Raw genomic sequence first — 19,192 nt, 5'->3', positions numbered from 1 at the left:
TTAGGGAAATCAGAACTTAGATTTATTAGAGGTAAAGTAGAATTTTTATATTTCAATTTTAGTTACAGTGATATTTTCTTTTATTTTTAAAGAATAGACTCTCTCATCTAGTTTAAAAGTTAATAAGCATTTATTAAACATTTTGATGTGCCAGGAATTGTGCTGAGTGGTATTTCTTTAAATGGAATTTCAAGTTCTTGTGGTATTTATGACCACATATAAACATGTATTAATATTCACCAAAGGCTGATGGACAATGGGAGATTTTAACAAGAGCAATTCTCCCCTCAAATATGGAGAGTGTCTTATTTTTGGTCCTTATTTAAGACTTCAAAGATTATATCAAAAAAGGAAATTGCTTCATGCTGACACATTTCATTTTATGTCCTTCCTCAAAGGAAATCAAAGCATTTTTCTTGCTCTAAACTAATATTCCAATCCTATGACATTCCAGAAAATAATAAGAAGATAAGTAAGACAGAAGAATAACTGAATTTAAGAGGACATAAACCGGAACTAAGGACTATACTCATCATGTCAGAAATCTTCAGGGATTATAAGAATCTGTGTTTCACAAATGAGTACCGTAACAACTGTCTCAGAGTATTAAATGCCTCCTTATCAATCAGATATTTCTGGGGCACTTGTGACAGAGATATTCTTGTAATAATTAAGACAATTTATCATTACAACTTTCTCAATCAGATTTTCCATATCTTTGGATAGGTCTCTCATCAAATATTAAATTCTGCACATTATTTCCTCCATCTCCACAGTTTATATGTATGTATGTTTGTATGTATGCATACGTGTGTATAAAATCAACTTAATTTTCCTTGCTTGTTTACAATTTCATTTTTCCTGTTGTACCTAATCACTGATAAATTTCACTGTTAGGAACACTAGGGCTTGGAGTCATTTTGTTCTCCAGCAAGCAAAGTCAAAATGTCCATGTGGTTAATTTAAAATTCAGTCTAAAATTAAGGGTCTTGTAATGACTACCATGGAACCTAAAATTACACTGGCATTTGCATTTCCCTAAGGAACTAAAAATATTCCTTTTTACTAGATGGTGACGTGCCTTTCTACACTCTTCCATTGTACAGGTTGTATAAAGTGCCGTCACTACAAGTGAACCACAGTTTTTTCATGTTCCTTTAGAGTTCTAACAGTACAAAGGTTACAGTGTTTTTAACTTCATTTTCCTTACGGTTTAATATTCTGTCAAATTTCTTTTTTCAAGAACTAACTATACTACATCCATTATTATCTCATATAACTGCTACTTTAAATTGATTATCTTTCTCTCATTTGTTTTACTCAATTTTCTGTTTGCCTTCTCTCTGAATTTCCATTTGCTATTTTGGTCACTGGTATTCTTTCTGTTCTCCTTTGTTATTCATTACTAGCCTTTAACTCAGCCTATTTATTCATGGCTTCCAATTTACTAGCATTTCTAATTTCTACTCTGCTTTCAGTTATCTCTTTGTTGCTCTAGTAGTTTTCTTTTCTCTAAACAAAATATTGTTTGCAATTTCCAAAAAAAGAGAGTAGAGAAAGGGAGAGAGAAAAGAGAACAAAGAAGAGAACCTTTAGAACAACACTGAAGAGTTAGGAAGAGGAAATACCAAAGGGTTTTATGAAGGAGCAGTAGAGGAGAACCAAGAGACAGTAAGTAGTACCTCAGTCATCTTAGGTATATTTAGTGCCTAACCACTGGGACCATTCTTAAGGAATGGGGCATTAGAAATAAGCTCATCTCTTTCAGTCTCTCAGTGCTGCTGTGGATCTGATTACAGCTATAATCATCAGTTATTTTCTCAACTCTGGTACATTCTATATGAATTCTTTGGCAGTTGTAGCCATAATTCTATATTCACATGGAAACTGATGAACATTCTCATTCTGGGCTAGGCCTGATCTATATGTTAGTTTATGTTGAATATTTGAACTAAGTGATACACATATACGTCATTCAACAGAAGGGAACATACTCAGCCATATCAGGAAAAAGCTACTCAACAAGAATATGCATTTAGGACACTTTGAGGTAATTTAGCTGAATAAAGCTCTCCTGCCTTGGAGTTGCTCACTGTGGTCTGTCGGCCAACCTTTGGAGAGCTCCTGGAGTTCCGTATGACTTTTTTGTACTTAGGTGACCTTGAAGACATGTTAATACCCTGAACTTTAGTCTCCTAATCCAGTGAAATCTTAAGGATAGTTTCAATCTCTGTGAAGGAAAAACTAGCCAAACTTTAGGATATGTCTTTTACCATAAGCCCTATTCAGCACAGTGAAAATACAGAGGTGAGAGAAATAAGCTCAGTTACTACCAGTTGTGACAGTTGGACTGTCGTTCTGTTGCATTTACTCTCATCAAACATTCTTACTTCCACGTATTTACCAGTAATCTTTTTATTATCTAGATCTCCTACATAATCCAATAGATACTCCTACACCACCTGCTTCAGCTATTCTCCAAATCAAGAGGAATATCCAAGGACATATTTCCCCCAAATTACTACATGATACTAGTTCTACTCACTTTCATCTCTTACTTGCACAACACCCAGTCTCCCTACTATGTGTATACCAAGATTGAGGTGGGTATATTCAGGAAGGAATGGTGAAAAGTGTCACCGGAGAGAGGTCCACTTGGTTAAGGACTTTGAAAAGGTCATTAGATTGAGGACCTTTGAAAGAGCAATTTTAGTATCATGGTGGGTGCAGAAGCCTGATTACAGAGTATTAGGAAGTAATAAAATAATAACAAAACAACGGATTTGGGTATAGGAAAAAATTTTAAGAAACACAGAAATTTAGAGGGATCAATAGAAGGGGTTTTGGTATTGTTGTTTTTGGTTTGCTTTTTTGTTTTTAAAGAATTAGGGATGCCTAAGCAGATGAGAAGGAGCTAGTGGACAGAGATAGATTAAAGATGTATGAAACAGGAGGTAACTATTGGAATAAAAGTCCTAGAGGAGAAGGGATGAAGGACACAGATAAGAGTTCTGAAAGAGAAAGAAGCTAAAAAGTATATGGAATTACTTCAACAGCAGCACTCCCCTACAGAGTAGGGAAAGTCAGAGTAATGTTAGCTTAAACTGAATCAGTTATATCTGTAGCTATAAAGAGCTTGAGTGGTTTTTTTTTATACTGAGTTGGACTGAAGTCCCAAAGCCATATATATATATATATATAGTCTGGGTGGAACTTTCTAATTTTAAGGAAGTGAGGGGATTTGCAAAAGAATATTTTGATTAGGCAGCTAGATGGTGTAGTGGATAGAGTTCTGGGTCTGGAGTGTGGAAAACGTGAGTTCAAATCCAGCGTGAGAAAATTAACTAGCTGTGTGACCAAGTCACTTAATATCAGTTTTCCTCACTTTCCTTAATTGTAACATTGGGATAAATAATAGCACCTATCCCCCAGAGTTGTTGTGAGGACCAAATGAGATGATATTTGTAAAGTGGTTATCACAGTGCCTAGTACATAGTAGGTGCTATACAAATGCAAGTGATGATGATGATGATGATGATGATGATGATGTCTCTGTGAGATTACATTTAGACAAGCAATCATAGTAGTTGGAGAATAGTAAGGAAGATGAACTCTAAGGTCCCTTTTAGCTGCAAATCTTTAACCTGACCAAAAAATACCAAACTGAACCTGTGTACTTATTTTTTTATAATTCCTACTTTCAAAAGATATACTTTCAAATAGTGTTTACTAATTATTGTTGGACTCTATTGCTTTAAGAAATAGCTTTATTTTTAAATTGTTATTGAATAGGGGGTGGAGCTAAGATGGCTTCTGGAAAGCAGGGACTAGCGTGAGCTCCCTGCCAAAAACCTATAAAAAATGGCTCTGAACCAATTCTAGAACTGCAGAATGCACAAAATAGCAGAGGGAAGCAGGGCTCCAGCCCAGGACAGCCTGGATGGTCCCTGGGTGAGGTCTATCCTGCACGGAGCCGGGAGCCGAGTGAAGCGGAGCAGAGCAGAGTCTGGCGTGGCCGTGGGGACCAACCAGAGCAGGAGCCGGGTGGAGCAGGCCCTAGTGCCCTGAATCAGTGAGCTGCAGCAGTTACCAGACTTCTCAACCCACAAACACCAAAGACAACAGAGAAGGTTAGTGGGAAAAACTGCTGGGGACAGAGTGAAAGGAGTTCCCGGTTAGGCCACCACCCAAGGGGCAGCGGAGGTGGGGCAGCTACAGAACTACAGCTGCAGTTGCTTCCGGCCCCAGGCCCACCTGGTGGGAGGAATTAAGTGGTGGATCAGAGCAGGAGTGAAGAGCCTGCTGAAGATCTAAGACCAGTCCGGGTTGGGGGTTCTTGGGGAAGGAGGAGTGCTGGTGTGGCAGCGCATCCCCTCAAGCATGGAACATGGTACTCTTTACTCTACAAGCAGTCATACCCCACTGAAAAACTCAAGGGTCAAGTAAGTTGGCTGGGAACATGGCCAGGCAGCGAAAATGCACCCAGATTCAGTCTCAGATTTTGGAATCTTTCTTTGGTGACAAAGAAGACCAAAACATACAGCCAGAAGACATCAACAAAGTCAAAGAGCTTACAACAAAAGCCTCCAAGAAAAACATGAACTGGTCTCAGGCCATGGAAGAGCTCAAAAAGGATTTGGAAAAGCAAATTAGAGGAGTAGAGGAAAAACTGGGAAGAGAAATGAGAAGGATGTGAGAAAACCATGAAAAACAAGTCAATGACTTGCTAAAGGAGACCCAAAAAAATACTGAAAAATACACTGAAGAAAACAACACCTTAAAAAATAGACTAACTCAAATGGCAAAAGAGCTCCAAAAAGCCAATGAGGAGAAGAATGCCTTGAAAGGCAGAATTAGCCAAATGAAAAAGGAGGTCCAAAAGACCACTGAAGAAAATACTACCCTAAAAATTAGATTGGAGCAAGTGGAAGCTAGTGACTTGTTGAGAAATCAAGATATTATAAAACAGAACCAAAGGAATGAAAAAGTGGAAGACAATGTGAAATATCTCATTGGAAAAACCACTGACCTGGAGAATAGATCCAGGAGAGATAATTTAAAAATTATTGGACTACCTGAAAGCCATGATCAAAAAAAGAGCCTAGATATCATCTTTCAAGAAATTATCAAGGAGAACTGCCCTGATATTCCAGAGCCACAGGGAAAAACAGAATTGAAAGAATCCACGATCGCCTCCTCAAATAGATCCCAAAAAGAAATCTCCTAGGAATATTGTCACCAAATTCCAGAGCTCCCAGGTCAAGGAGAAAATATTGCAAGCAGCCAGAAAGAAACAATTTGTGTATTGTGGAAACACAATCAGAATAATCCAAGATCTAGCAGCTTCTTCATTAAGAGATCAAAGGGCTTGGAATACAATATTCTGGAGGTCAATGGAGCTAAGATTAAAACCAAGAATCACCTACCCAGCAAAACTGAGTATCATGCTCCAAGGCAAAATATGGATTTCCAATAAAATCGAGGACTTTCAAGCTTCCTCAGTGAAAAGACCAGAGTTGAATAGAAAATTTGACTTTCAAACACAAGAATCAAGAGAAGCATGAAAAGGTAATCAAGAAAAAGAAATTGAGTGTGGTAAACTAAAAATAAATAAAACACCTTTAAAAAAAAAAAAGAAAAAGAAATTGCAAGGGACTTACTAAAGTTGAACTGTTCTGTTTACATTCCTACATGGAAAGATGATGTGTATGATTCATGAGACCTCAGTATTAGAGTAGCTGAAGGGAATATGCATATATATATATATATATGTGTATGTATATATATGTATATATGTGGGTGTATGTGTGTATATATGTATGTATGTCCACATCATGGACAATCATCCAGAAGCTAGGGGTAAACCTTGATAGTAAATCTTAATAATGTTGCTCCCAAATAGCCTATCGTGACCTATTTATAACACTTTTCTAAGCTGTATTAATATATTTTCTTTAATACTATATACTTGGAAATTTAATCCTTATTCCCTGATAATATTTTCTTTTGATCTTGATTCAAAACAATTTTAATATATAGTTATACAAAACAGCAATTTTATGAAAAAATTAATTTTTTTTGTTTTCAAGGAATCATTAAGGATTGTAGACTTAGAGCTGAAAGAGATTTGTAGGTGTGATCTAGTATTTGCCCTGATCCTACAACGGCCCTTCTTTTCCAACTTGAATAATTACCATTCCTTTGCTGATACCCCTTCACGCAGAAGCAAAATTAGATTTGAAACAAAATTTTAAATAAAAATGTATTTCTTCTTCATTGACTACCCCATAGTTCTTTCTGCGTGACTTTATTAATCAAATTAGCATTTTATAATTTGTTGTCTTTGTCTCAAATTCCTTAAGATGCAACATTCTTGTTTCCTTAATAAAATTTTAAGCATATTGCTCAGGGATCGTGTTGTACACTTTTTATTTCCTTCCTGGTACCTAGAAAAGTTCTAAATACACAATGAATCATCAAAAACTTGTTAAATGTCCACAGTAGCATAAGAAAAGAATAACCTTGTGAGTGTTCTACATAGTAGCTGTCATTCTATGGGTTCTCAAAAGCTAAAGCATGAACATATTTTGAATTCTTTTGTAGTCTATTTGATTAAGCAGAACTTTCACATTTAGAGACATTCATGCCCAGTAAATACTGGGCAGCTACAGCTGTCTAAGCAAAAATTTGACAAATGCTTATTCTCCTTGAATTAAAAAAAGAAAGCAATCATTTCTACTTGTGTGAATAACATAAAGATATAGTGCTAGTATTCAAATTTTGATGTCTCCATCTCATCCCTAAACAATTCTTCCCTTTCATAAAATAGCCAAGAGACCAATCATAAAGACTGAAGATTTCTGCCCTGATACCCTTTCTGCCCCATCATCTTTCAAGCCTGGTATCTTTTCTTTAAATTACAAACTCAAAAGCAGTCTCTGCGGCTCAAGGAAGTACACAGAGAACACAACAAAATATTGTGAGTCCCATAAACCTGTGAATTTCTACAGAATTGATTATTTTAAATGGCAAGGCGGCAGAGGGGGAGAGATTCTTACCAAAAGAAGGAGACTCTCGTCCATCCTCCAATCCTGAATCTCTTTCTCTGTCTCTCTTTCTATGTTTATGGCCACGATGTCTGTGACGTCGGTGACTCTTTCTTCCTCCCAGGGGAACATGGACTCCAATAAACAGTGTACGGTGACCTGTGTTAAGAGAATAAGTGTACAGGTGAAATCCTGAGATTGTTCAGAACACAGAAAATTGCACCAGTGTACAAGTTATCAGTAATACCTCATGTAGAAGACCTCTAATTATATATTATCCATTTACTAAATGAAACATGAAAAAAGATCTCATTATCACATGTGAAAAATATTACAAAATCCTAAAAGAGGCAGAGAAAAACAAAGTTAAAATCCTCACAATAATATTCTTATGTAACTCATGCATAAAACTCTGTGATTTCTTAATCTCATTCAAGGTGTGCTACTATAAATATACCATTTAGGCTTCTTCTATTGGCCTGCCATTTAACTGAAAAGTGAAGACTGGTTCTGTTAAGTGTTTCCAAACCAGTTATATGCACAAAGAACTCCAGAATCCACCAAAAGGAGAAAAAATATTTTGGGGGAAAGGAATTGGAAGGAAACCATTCATTCTTCTTTTCACAGTCAGTGTAACAACAGAGCTTCTAGATGCTGCCTCAGATGTATATTGGATGGGGGCAGAAAATATTTGGGGTAGGGTTAGGTAGGGGTGATGGGAGGCAGCCTCATTATCGTAACAAGGGAATTGCTTTTACTTAGGTGAGGGACGGCACATGTCAAAGCCCCATGTAAATGCAGCTCTTACTACAACTAGCAATTAAAGTCCCACCTACAATCCTCACATTCTACAGGAAGCCTTCCCCAACCCCTCTTAATTCCAGTGCATTAATTATTTCCTATTTGTTCTGCACATGACTTGTTTTATATATATTCATTCTGACTCTTTCTGACCCCATTTGGGATTTTTTTTTGGCAAAGATACTAGAGTGGTCTGCTATTTTATTCTTCAGTTCATTTTACAGATGAGGAAACTGAGGCAAACAAGGTGAAGTGACTTGCCCAGGGTCACACAGCTACTAGGTGTCTGAGGCCAGATTTGAACTTGGGAAGATGACTTCCTGAATTCAGGCCTGGCCCTCTATCCACTGCACCACCTAGATGCCCTGTAAATAATTACCAGAAGCCTAAATTTAAAAAAATCTAGAATTGTTCCAACCTGAAAATACATCAAAGCGTGAGTGAGATGGAAAGTAAGTATTAACGATTCTTTTTTTAAAAATGCGTCCAAAAGTGATTTTTAGACTGATTCAGCCCTAGAATAAATATCTTCTGAAAATAATTATAGTCTTTCATTTCTACAATTCAGGAAAAGGATACGAACAAACCCCCCCAAAAAGGATCTTTCTTATTAATTTTCCTTCTATTTATTTTGGCTGAAGCGCCACTATCTTTGCAGGTTCGCAACTCTGTTATCTTTGCTTCTTCATACTGCTTCACACCCACATTTGCAATCAGTTACCAAAATTTGTTCTTTCTCCCTCTCCAGCATGGCTTACGTCCATCCCCTTCCCTGCACTCTCGCAGACCTCTCTGCAGTTCAGACTCCTCGGTCTCCCAGCCTCAATCCTCTCCTCTCTCTTTCTGAGAATCCTTCCTCCACACTGCTGCCAATGTGATTTTCCATTCCCATCTCTGCAGGTCTGATTAGTTACTCCCCTACTCAATAAACCACGGAAGCTCTCTGGGATCAGTTTGGCACTGCAGCTCCTTCACAGCCTGGCTCCAGCCTAACAATACATCACTCTGCTTCCCAGCCTTCTTGCTGTTCTGCACACGTGGTAGACATTTCATGTCCTGTTCCTGAACCCTTGCACTGACGAGCCCCTATGGACAGAACGTCTAGAATATGGTATGGCGCTTTAAGTTTCGCAAAATGCCTTTTCAAATATTATTTTAGCCTCATGATGACTTGAGGGTCTGGGTAGGTGTTATTATTTTACATTTTACAGATGAGGAACCTGAGACAAACAGAAGTTAAGTGACTAAGTTAGATTTGAACTCAGGTCTTTCAGAGTCCAGGTCCAATGCTCCATCCACTGTGCCATCTAGCTGCAATCTCTTCATTCCAACCTCTTAGAACAGCTTGTTTCTTTCAAAACCACTCAAGCTACACCAAAACAAAGGGTTTGTTTTCCTCCCCAGTAGCTAGTACTCTCCTCCCATAAGTAATTTACCTTTTTCTACTTTGTCTATATTTATTTATGAAGTGGTATGCATACAATTATATTTTATTTATTTGATATTTTTTCTTTTAAATTAATTTACTATAATTTTAATTTGGCATAATATTCAATATAACTTATTAAGAGGCAGTGGGCATTGTATATAGAAACTTGGCATCAGAGCCAGGAAAACCTGGGTTGAAATCCATTCTCTGACGTATACTGACTGTGTGACCCTGAGTAAGTCATTTAGCTTGTGACCATGGGCAAATCATTTAACTTCTTAGTGCACTAGGCAGGCTACCAAGACGAAAAATTGACGAGAAGGTGTTGATCTGTATTGGTAGAGAAGTGTCCTCATCTGAGAACTCCCTATACCAAGAAAATCACAGATCTTGGTCAGTTTCTATGCCTCTTTATCTATACCATGTCTTGGTCCCAAAAGATGAAAGCTCATTGAGGGGTGGGACTGTCATGCTTGACTTCTTATTTCAAGCGCTTTATACATTAAATAGAAGCTTAAAAATACTTGTTGATTGATGGGTAGATCCTTAGAAGCTCTACTTAAAAGACTGGCCTTCCCAGAGCCTCAACTCCAGTGCCTGCTAGCAGAAACTCTTATTAAGTCTCCTATTTTGGAGCCAGGAAAGTCTCAACCAAGTCTTAAGCCTGGGCAGAATTCACACCAAAATCTGTGAGAATTCAGAAGATTTCATATCAAAACAATATTTCAATATTTTCAATTTTAGAAAAAGTCTCTAGAAAAGCTAGTTGGTTATTCTTTGTACTTGATAAAGAATCGTGCTCATTTAGGACTATTTACATTTCCTCTGTAATGAAAAACCAAGGTGTCATTAAAAGGCAGTATTGCCTCTGTGGCCATAAACTTTGCTAGAAAAGCTTGGGTTTCATTATTCAAACAATGTGGGTGGAAGTGTGTTGCTGAGCAAAACCAGCAGCTTCAAAACATTTTAATTATGTAAGAGGGTAGCCATAGAGTAAACACTTCCTAAGGTGGGCATGGTGAGGGTACATTGAATGTTTGTATAATGCCTGAAGAATGCATTGAACCTGAGGTGGGAAGGGGAAGTATCATTGTGACTTAACAGAAAGACTCCATTCTCCTTTATTTAGCTGATGCAGGGAGGGGAATATGTTTTCTACCATCCAACAGAACTGTGCCATTGTGGTAGGATTTTTTCCCCCTCATGAAATGAACATAACCCAGCTAGTGCATAATTACTGTGTTGCCGTAGCCATTTAGACCTGCCAATCATGTGAAAAGGTCAAGTACATGAAGCCGAATAAGCCACGTGATCTTTAATCGCTGGAAGACTCTAGCAGAGGCAGAAAACACAGCAAGCAACCATTTGTCACAATAGATCAAAGAACCTCAGGGCTGACAGGAATTCTCTGCAGAGGGAGAAATAAGAGAGAGGAATATAGGAAGAGAAAGAGAAATGGAGAAAGACAAGAGATGCTAAGAATAACACATTTCTGGCGTACTTTCCCATAACAACCTCATAAGGAGACTAATGAGATGATTATTTTATAGGACTCTCCTTGGAGTCAGAAAGACCAGAATTTGAATTCCACTCATGACATAAGCTGCATGATGCTGAACAAATCCCTTAACCTTTTTTTTTAACCTCAGTTTCCTCATCTGTAAAATTGGGATAATAACAGAGGCACTTACCTCATAGGGTTGCTGTGAAGATCAATCAGTCAGCAGACATCTATTAACTACCTAACTACCTATTAAGAGTCAGGAAAGCAGCTAGGTGGTGCCGTGGACAGAGTGCTGGGCCTGGAGTCAGGAAGATTCATCTTCCTGAGTTCCAATCTGGCTTCAGACACTAGCTGTATGACCCAGAGCAAGTCACTGTTTGCCTCGGTTTCCTTATCTGTAAAGGAGCCAGAGAAGGAAATGGCAAACCACTCCAGTATCTTTGCCAAGACAACCCTAAATGGTGTCATGAAGGGTTGGACACAACTGAACAACAATGAACAAAAATAGTATCAGGCACTGTGCTAGGCACTGAGGATATAAACAAAAAGTGAGATGACCTGTGTGGAAATATAACATTAGTGTCCAAAATTTAATTTATCCAATTTTATTATACTCAAGTATCCATCCAAATGTAAGGGAGAAATAATAAGAACCAGGGGTTGGTTAAGAAAAGACAAAGAAATTTTTGTTTAAAATTTTTCAATTTTATCTCAAACCTGATTTTTACTTTGCAAACTTAAAGTTCTATGTGGATGCTAGTTATCACTATTAATCTCTATTTTTCAGATGAGAAAACTAAGACTAAAAAAGCCTAATGACATGCCTATGATCACAAAGCTAGGAGGTCCCAGAGCTAAACCTAGATCTGAGTCTCCTGCCTCCAAATCCAGCCTTGTTTCCAATGTATCACACCACTTCTTGGAGGCCCTTTACTATCCTGAATTCCAGCCCAGGGCCGTTTCTCCTCCACTGTGCTGACTTGCCCTAGTAAAATACTCCAATTCAAAAAATGGAAGTGATGAGCTGCAGGTCTCACATGAATGATACTACGTTGGACTTTAAAAAACTACCATAATTAGCACATATGTAAGCAAATATGTTGAAGCTAAAATGGATCTGTTTGTTTGACTAATAATTTTGTTTTCTTTTTTCTTTTAAAGATCACTAGTTTATAAAATTCCTAGAGTAGCTCATTGTCTGGTTTTTTTTTTTTTTTGGCAGGGCAATTGGGGATAAGTAACTTGCCCAAGGTCACACAGCTAGTACATGTGTCAAGCGTCTGAGGCCACATTTGAACTCAGGTCCTCCTGACTCCAGGGCTGGTGCTCTACTCACTGCACCACCTAGCTGCCCCCTAGAGTAGCTCATTGTCTAAAGCGCAGCACACCAAAATGAAATTTCATAGAAACTAGAATTTATAACACATCAGGCAGTCTACAAATATTTGTGCCTAATCTATGCTCAGCATGATGGCAGATATGGAGAACTATAAAATTCATTTCCCGCCCTCAAGGATCTTGTAAGCTAAGCTCAGAAATTGTTAGAATTGAAAAGGACCTTAGACATCATCGAGTCTAATTTTATTTTCACCTGAGGAAACTGAATCCCAGAGAGATTAGCTAATTTGTCCAAGGTCACTCAGCAAGGTAGGAGCAAAGCCATTATGAGGTTTCAGGCCTTTGAGCCTAGTAAGTTTTTTCTTCTGCATCATTTGGAAGAGGGGACTAAAATATGAGATAATGGCAAATCAGGCAAGAAAATATACAGATGCTAAATTGTGTGGTAGAGATTATAAATTTGGCAGGAGCTTCGAAGGAAAATCTGTGGAGATTTTAGAGGATGCTCGATGGAGGTAGCAACTGGCCCTTCCAAAATTAATAGGATTTGGGTAGGTGAAAGAGGGGGGGAGCATCCCAGTTATGGGTACACACATGAGCAGAGGGACAGAGACAGGGGGAAGGAAAATGGCAAGTTTCTGGGACAGTGAGGAAAGATTTGGTAAGAGCAGGGAGGAATTAGGAAGTGATATTCTAGTGAATCCTTCTCTTCCTTAAAAACCTAACTTAGGAGCCACAGTCTTCATGAAGCCCTTATCTATCCTCTCCCCTCCTACACACACTCCATGTGAAAGTGGTTTCTCCTTCCTAAGATTTTTCACAGTACTTTTCCTGACTCTCCTTTCTATTTCTCATTTTTTGACCATTCTACTATCTGTGTGTGTTTCAAATTCACCACCCATTAGACTCTAAGGTCCTTGAGAGCAGGAATGATCATTTTCACCTCTTATTCCCAGTGCCTTGAAAACAGCAGGCCCTCATATATGTTTGTTAAGTGTAACGGACAGGAGATACACTTTAAAAATCTAAATTGCACCATTACTTTAACATCTTTTTTATTGGGGAGGAAAAATGCTTTTCTGGATATGTATTTTATGAATCATAAAATGATTTTTTTAGTTTAATTCAATGATGTTTACTGAATAGCCCTGCAACTCTGACAAATAGTAAGCATTATTTTATTCTAGGGAAATGGGTTAGAGAATGCACAACAAAATCAAACTCAGAATTATTGTAATTATCCAGTACATGCAGAATCTACCTCTCATATTCTTGTACTCATGTTGGAATGTGTTTAAGAAGCTAAGAGTATGATATTTGAAAAATAGATGAAAATTATGGGCAAAGGAGTCTGCATGGGAAACCTGAGAAGTTAAGAATGATGGGAAGATTCTTGGAGAAAATAAAGCTGGGAAATCCATGAAGAAATTTAATAGAAAGAAAAATAAACCTGATTTTTTTGGGGGGGATCTAGAGGAATAAAAGAGTTAAAACATCTGTAAGGAAAGATGAGAAAGCTTAGAGTTACTGAAAACTTAATTACAGATGAGCAATAGATAATTTGGAGGGAAAGGGAAGGGAAAATTAGGGGGATTCTAACCGATGAGTTGTACAGGATGTGAAACACAGAGTTAAGAGAGAAAAATGAAAGACACATGGCAAAGCTAGTTCAATTAGAAAGGAGCTGGGGACAAAATGCTAGTCCATGATTGAAGCCCCAAAGAAGAGCATAAAAAGCTGAGACTCAGTCACCAAGTATTTAGAAAGCACCCATGCTACACTAGGGCAATGAGGTGGCACAGTGACTAGTTGCCATGACTGGAATCAGAAACATTCCTCTTCTTGTGTTCAAATCTAGCCTCAGACATTTACTAGCTGTGTGACCCTGGGCAAGTAACTTAACCCTGTTTGCCTCAGTTTCCTCATTTGTAAAATGAGCTGGAGAAGGAGATGGCAAACCACTCCAGGAACTTTGCCAAGAAAACCCCAAATGGGGTCATGAAGAGTCAGACACAACTGAAATGACTGAACAACATGCTACACTAAGCATTGTGCTTTTGGAGACATGGATACTGACCTCAAGGAGATTTTAATCTAGTTGGGGAGACAATGCTCAAACACCCAAACAATGGTGAAAAGTTCAACTTAATATAAAATACGATGTTCAATATTATAATATACATTATAAATGTTATGAGTTCAGAGAAGAGAGAGATCTGTGAAGACACAAAGAAGTCTTAGACTTAAGCAGGGCCTTGAAAGACATTTCTGATTGGTGTAATTATAGCTAACATTTATATGGAATTTTAATTTTTCCAATTGTGGTTGTTGTTTAGTCATTTCAATCACGTCTGACTCTTCATGGCCCCATTTGGGGTTTTCTTGGCAAAGATTCTAGAACGGTTTTTTTCCTTCTTCAGCTCATTCTACAGATGAGGAAACTGAGGCAAACAGGGTTAAGTTACTTGTCTAGGGTCACACAGCTATTAAATGTCTGAGGCTGGATTTTAACTCAGGAAGATGAGTCTTCCTGACTCCAGGCTTGGCACTCTATCCACTTCACCACCTAGCTAACCACTAATTTTTCCAGAGCATTATCTGATAATCTCATTGCCTCATTTCTATACCTTATCTCATCTCAGCCTCACAACAACTCTATGAGGATTTTATAGATGAGGACACTGAACTTCAGAGTGGCTGAATGACTTACTTCTAAAGTCATACAGCTAGTAAGTACCAGAGGCAAAATTCAAACCCATGTCTTCCTGATGCCAAGTGCAGCACTCATAGAGTCCTCACTGTTGTACTCCAACCCTTTTACTCTTCCTTGACTGATTCTATTCCACTCTCCACAGCATCTGTTCCAAACTTTTTCTTTAAGCAAGCTATACTATCCTTTCTATTTCTTCTCTGATCAGAGTACCTTTCCTCAGACTTTATTGAAAAAATTGAAGCCATTCATCAGGAGAGCTCTCTCTTCTCATAATTTCTATGCTTCAAATCTTCTGAACATCATCTTCAGATCTTTCCTTCTTTGCTCCAGTCTCAGAGGTGACCCCACTACTTGTGCTCCAGATCGGGGCTCCTTAAACTTTTTCCACTCAGGAGTCCTTCAGCACTTCTTAAACCGTGTGTTGCCACCCCATTTGGGTTTAAGAAGTGCCTCTAGATCCCATCTGTTCTCATCTTCTCTAGGAACTTGCTCCTTTGGTTGTTCAGTCATTTAGTTGTGTCCAACTCTTTGTGACCACATGGACTATAGCGTGTCATACCCTTCTATGCCTCACTATTTCCCGAAGTCTGTCCAAGTTCATATTGATTGCTTCCTTGACACTATCTGTCCATTTCATCCTCTGTCATCCTTTGTTCCTTTTGCCTGCAATCTTTCCCAACATCAGGATCTTTTACAAAGAGTCCTGTCTTCCCATTATATGGTCAAAATATTTAAGCTTCAGCTTCAGTATCTGACCTTCCAGGGAATACTCTGAGTTAATTTCTTTAAGTATTCACTGATTCAATTTCCTTGCTGTCCAAGAGACTCTCAAAAGTCTTTTCCAGCACCACAGTTCAAAAACATTAATTCTGTGGTTAGCTTTCCTTATAGTCAAATTCTCAGAGCCATAAACTGCTACTTGACAAACCATATCTTTGACTATACAGACCTTTTTCAGCAAGTTGATATCTCTGCTTTTCAGTATGCCATCCAGATTTGCCATAGCTTTCTTACTACTTTGGCCCCTTTGTAATTTCTAAGTTTTCTCACTTGCTGCCTACACACATGCCCTGATCTCATCCATTCTCAAAAAACCTTTTACTTGACCCCACAATTCCCTCAAGTTGCAACATGCAATACTTTTCCTCCCTTTCATAGCCGAATTCCTTAAAAAACTTATCTAAATTCATTTATTTCACATCTTCACCTCCCACTCACTTCTCAATCTCTTATAATTTGGCTGCCTTACTGACAACTCCACCCTCTCCCTCTAAAGATCTCTTTACTGCTAAATCCAATGGCTTTTCTCATTCCTCCTCTTTCTTGACCTCTCTGCAGCACTGTTGACTGTATCATCCTTCTGGATACTCTTTCCTCACTGAGTTTTCAGATCACTGCTCTGTTGTGGTTCTCCTCCTAACTGACCAATCTAATTAATTTGCCTCTCTCTTATAGGATCTTCATTCTTCTTCTTCCCCCCATATATGAATGCTCCCCAAGAGCCTGCTCTAGTCTTTCTTTTTTTCTTTCCCTACCATCTCTCTTAATGATCTAATTGGGTCACATGGGTTCAATTATTAACTCTAAGATGACTCCCAAATCTATACAATCTCTTTCCAGAGCTCTCGTCCCACATCTTCAAAGGTCTTTTGGAATCTCTACCTGGATGCCCCACATCTCAAACAGAGCTCTCATCTTTTCCTCTAAACCTGCTCTTGCTCCTCATTTCCCCTTTTTCTATCAAGACCATGAACACACTTCTGGATACCTATGTTCCTAACCTAGAAGTCATCCTCGATCCTTCATTTTCATTCATCTCCCCATTTTATCCACTCTACCTCCAAATTATCTTTTACTTCTTCCCCCTTCTCCCCATGCAATATTTATTCTTAGTTTAGTCCCTTATCACTTCTTGCCTGGACAACTGCAATAGTCTCCTAATTGTTCACCCCATATCCACCCTCTCTGTTTTTTAATGCATTATACAATCAACTACCACAGTGATGTTTTTAAAACAAAAGTCAGACCATGTCATTCTTCCCTCCCCCCAATCATTTATGAACTTTCAATGACTTCCCTATTGCATCTATGGTAAAACATAAACTTCTCAGTTTGGCATTCACAATTTGACTCCAATTACATACTATGCCCCCACACACTCTGCCTTCTGTCAAATCGACCTCCTTGTACTTCCTCAAACACAACTATATCTTTGTGTGTGTTGTTCCCCATGCTTGTGAAGCTATTCCTTCTCACCTCAACCTGCTGAAACCCTAATTCCAAGATTTACTTCAAGTGCCATGTCCTAAAAGGCTATCCTAGATTCCCTCAGTTTTTAGAGTCCTTCCTACCCTGGCTTTACTTTACATTTATTTGTTATATATTTTGCATTTCATTATATGTATATATATCTTTCCTCAACAGCATGTAAGCTCCATGAGGGAGTTTTTATCTATGACCCTCCAGCACCTAGCACAGAACCTGGAACATATAATAGGAAGATGAGAGAGCATATAAAGGGAGAACTACATTTGGGAAAATCCAGAGGATGGAATAAATGCCACCAACTGCTTATCAGGAAAGAAATAGAAATTGATTTTCCTCAAATATCTCTTCTCAATCACTTTTTTTTCAAAGCCAAAAAATTAAAGCTTCTGTTTTCTTTTATTTTTAATAACTCTAAAAATAGAATACTTTTGACAGAAGAGATAGAAAATGGAATTTGTATTTTATATCATAAAACTATTCATATTTCAATTCATATTTCACTCCCTCCCTCCCTCCCTCTACTGGTAACAGCACCAAAGAAATCACAGATTGCTATTGCTGGGACTTTCTAGCAGCAATGAAGAGTAACTGAAATGGGGCAGAACACCTTTATTACCTTTCACATTATTCTGGAGCAAGTAGTCTTTTCCAGAACTTAAATATGACATACCTTTAATATGAGTCCAAGTAAAGGTTAAAAAGTTTCAAATATTTAACTACTAAACAAAGGACCTGGTATATTAATGATCTCCCTCCAAGCAGAGACTTATTAGAACCATAGAATTTCAGAGGTGGAAGGGACAATCTGCTTATTTTATAGATGAGGCCAGTAAGGCTCAGAGAAGTTAACTGACTTATTAACTGGTCACACAACCAGTTGTAACAGAGCCAGTCAGGGAACCCAAGTCTACTGATGTTCAATCCAATGCTTTTTTCTACCAGATTTTTCTGACAAGGTTTGCACCTAATTATTCCAGCCTTTATTTTGGCATCATAAACACCATCTGCTAATTTTGATGATTATGTCTGCTACTGAATTGTCTTGTCCCTACTAGACTAATATGAGTAGATGTTAAAAATGCAGTTTTCATGAAGCCTGATTTCTTATCCATTTATTCCATGAATCTAGCATCTCAGAGATCTTGATGCCTCTGCCTGCCTCAGTTTCTTCATCTATAAAATTGGCATAATACTTGTAACTACCTAGCAGAGTTGTTGTGGGGATCAAATGAAATAATATCTGTAAAGTGCCCTTAAGTAAATGTTATTAGTATTATTATTAATATTATTTATTATAATAATCATTATTTATAACCATGGAAAAATAGTTGATAAATAATATAGACCCTGATCATGGAATAGGTTTTCATGAAAAGGAACTCCTTTTCAGATGAACTCTAATAAATCATTCCTTCTTTTCTGAGGTCCTTGGATTTGGTGCTAATTGTATACTGTGCAAGAACATAGAACTAAGGAAAAGGAAAAGAGAAGAAAACAAGGAATAAGACTGGATAAAACCCAATCAGATGGAATAAAGGGGAAGATCTTACTACCTTCCAAATTTTATCATGCCAAAGACTAGAAGTCTGGAGGTCTGATGGGAAAATGAAGAAGGCGGTCATTTCTCTTAGTACTCCTTTGTGCCATCCCTCAGATAGCAGCCAGTGTGTGAGATTTTACCAACCCTAATCCCTCCACATCTTCCTTACTATGTTTCCTCATTTTCTGAAGTTCTGAATATTTCAAAAATTCCTTAGTTAACTGACTAGCATTGCCTAGGCTGTCTCCTGTAATGAAAGGAAAGAAATTAGCATTTATTAATTACCTACTATATGCTAGGCACTGTGCTAGTAAGTACTTTACGATGCCTAGTTTAATCCTTATAACAACCTTGGAAAAAAAGATGCTATTATCCCCATTTTACAGTTCAGGAAATGGAGACAGGCAGCACCTGAGTGGCTTGGTTAAGGATCACACAAGTACTAAGTATCTGAGGCCATATTTGAATCAGCTTTTCAGTGCTCTATCCATGGTACCATCTAACTGTCGTATGAAAGGTCTTGCGTGGCTCCCTGATAAAGAAAATAGAGTCA

General features: G+C 38.0%; 1 protein-coding gene across 4 annotated transcripts in view; it reads right to left on the bottom strand.

Moving 5' to 3' along the window:
* SLC4A10 (solute carrier family 4 member 10) overlaps positions 1–19,192 on the bottom strand; it is a 274,145-nt gene that overhangs the window by 195,727 nt on the left and 59,226 nt on the right. For all 4 annotated transcript variants that reach the window (XM_036743354.1, XM_036743356.1, XM_036743355.1 and 1 more), the window contains one exon: positions 7,059–7,205. In XM_036743354.1, coding sequence (XP_036599249.1) covers positions 7,059–7,205 — 147 coding nt within the window. The remainder of the gene's footprint in view (positions 1–7,058; positions 7,206–19,192) is intronic.

This window comes from Trichosurus vulpecula, chromosome 2 (assembly GCF_011100635.1).
Source record: "Trichosurus vulpecula isolate mTriVul1 chromosome 2, mTriVul1.pri, whole genome shotgun sequence".
NCBI lineage: Eukaryota > Metazoa > Chordata > Mammalia > Diprotodontia > Phalangeridae > Trichosurus > Trichosurus vulpecula.
The sequence above is the reverse complement of the archived record's forward strand: the minus strand, read 5'-3'. Positions and strand labels throughout refer to the sequence as shown.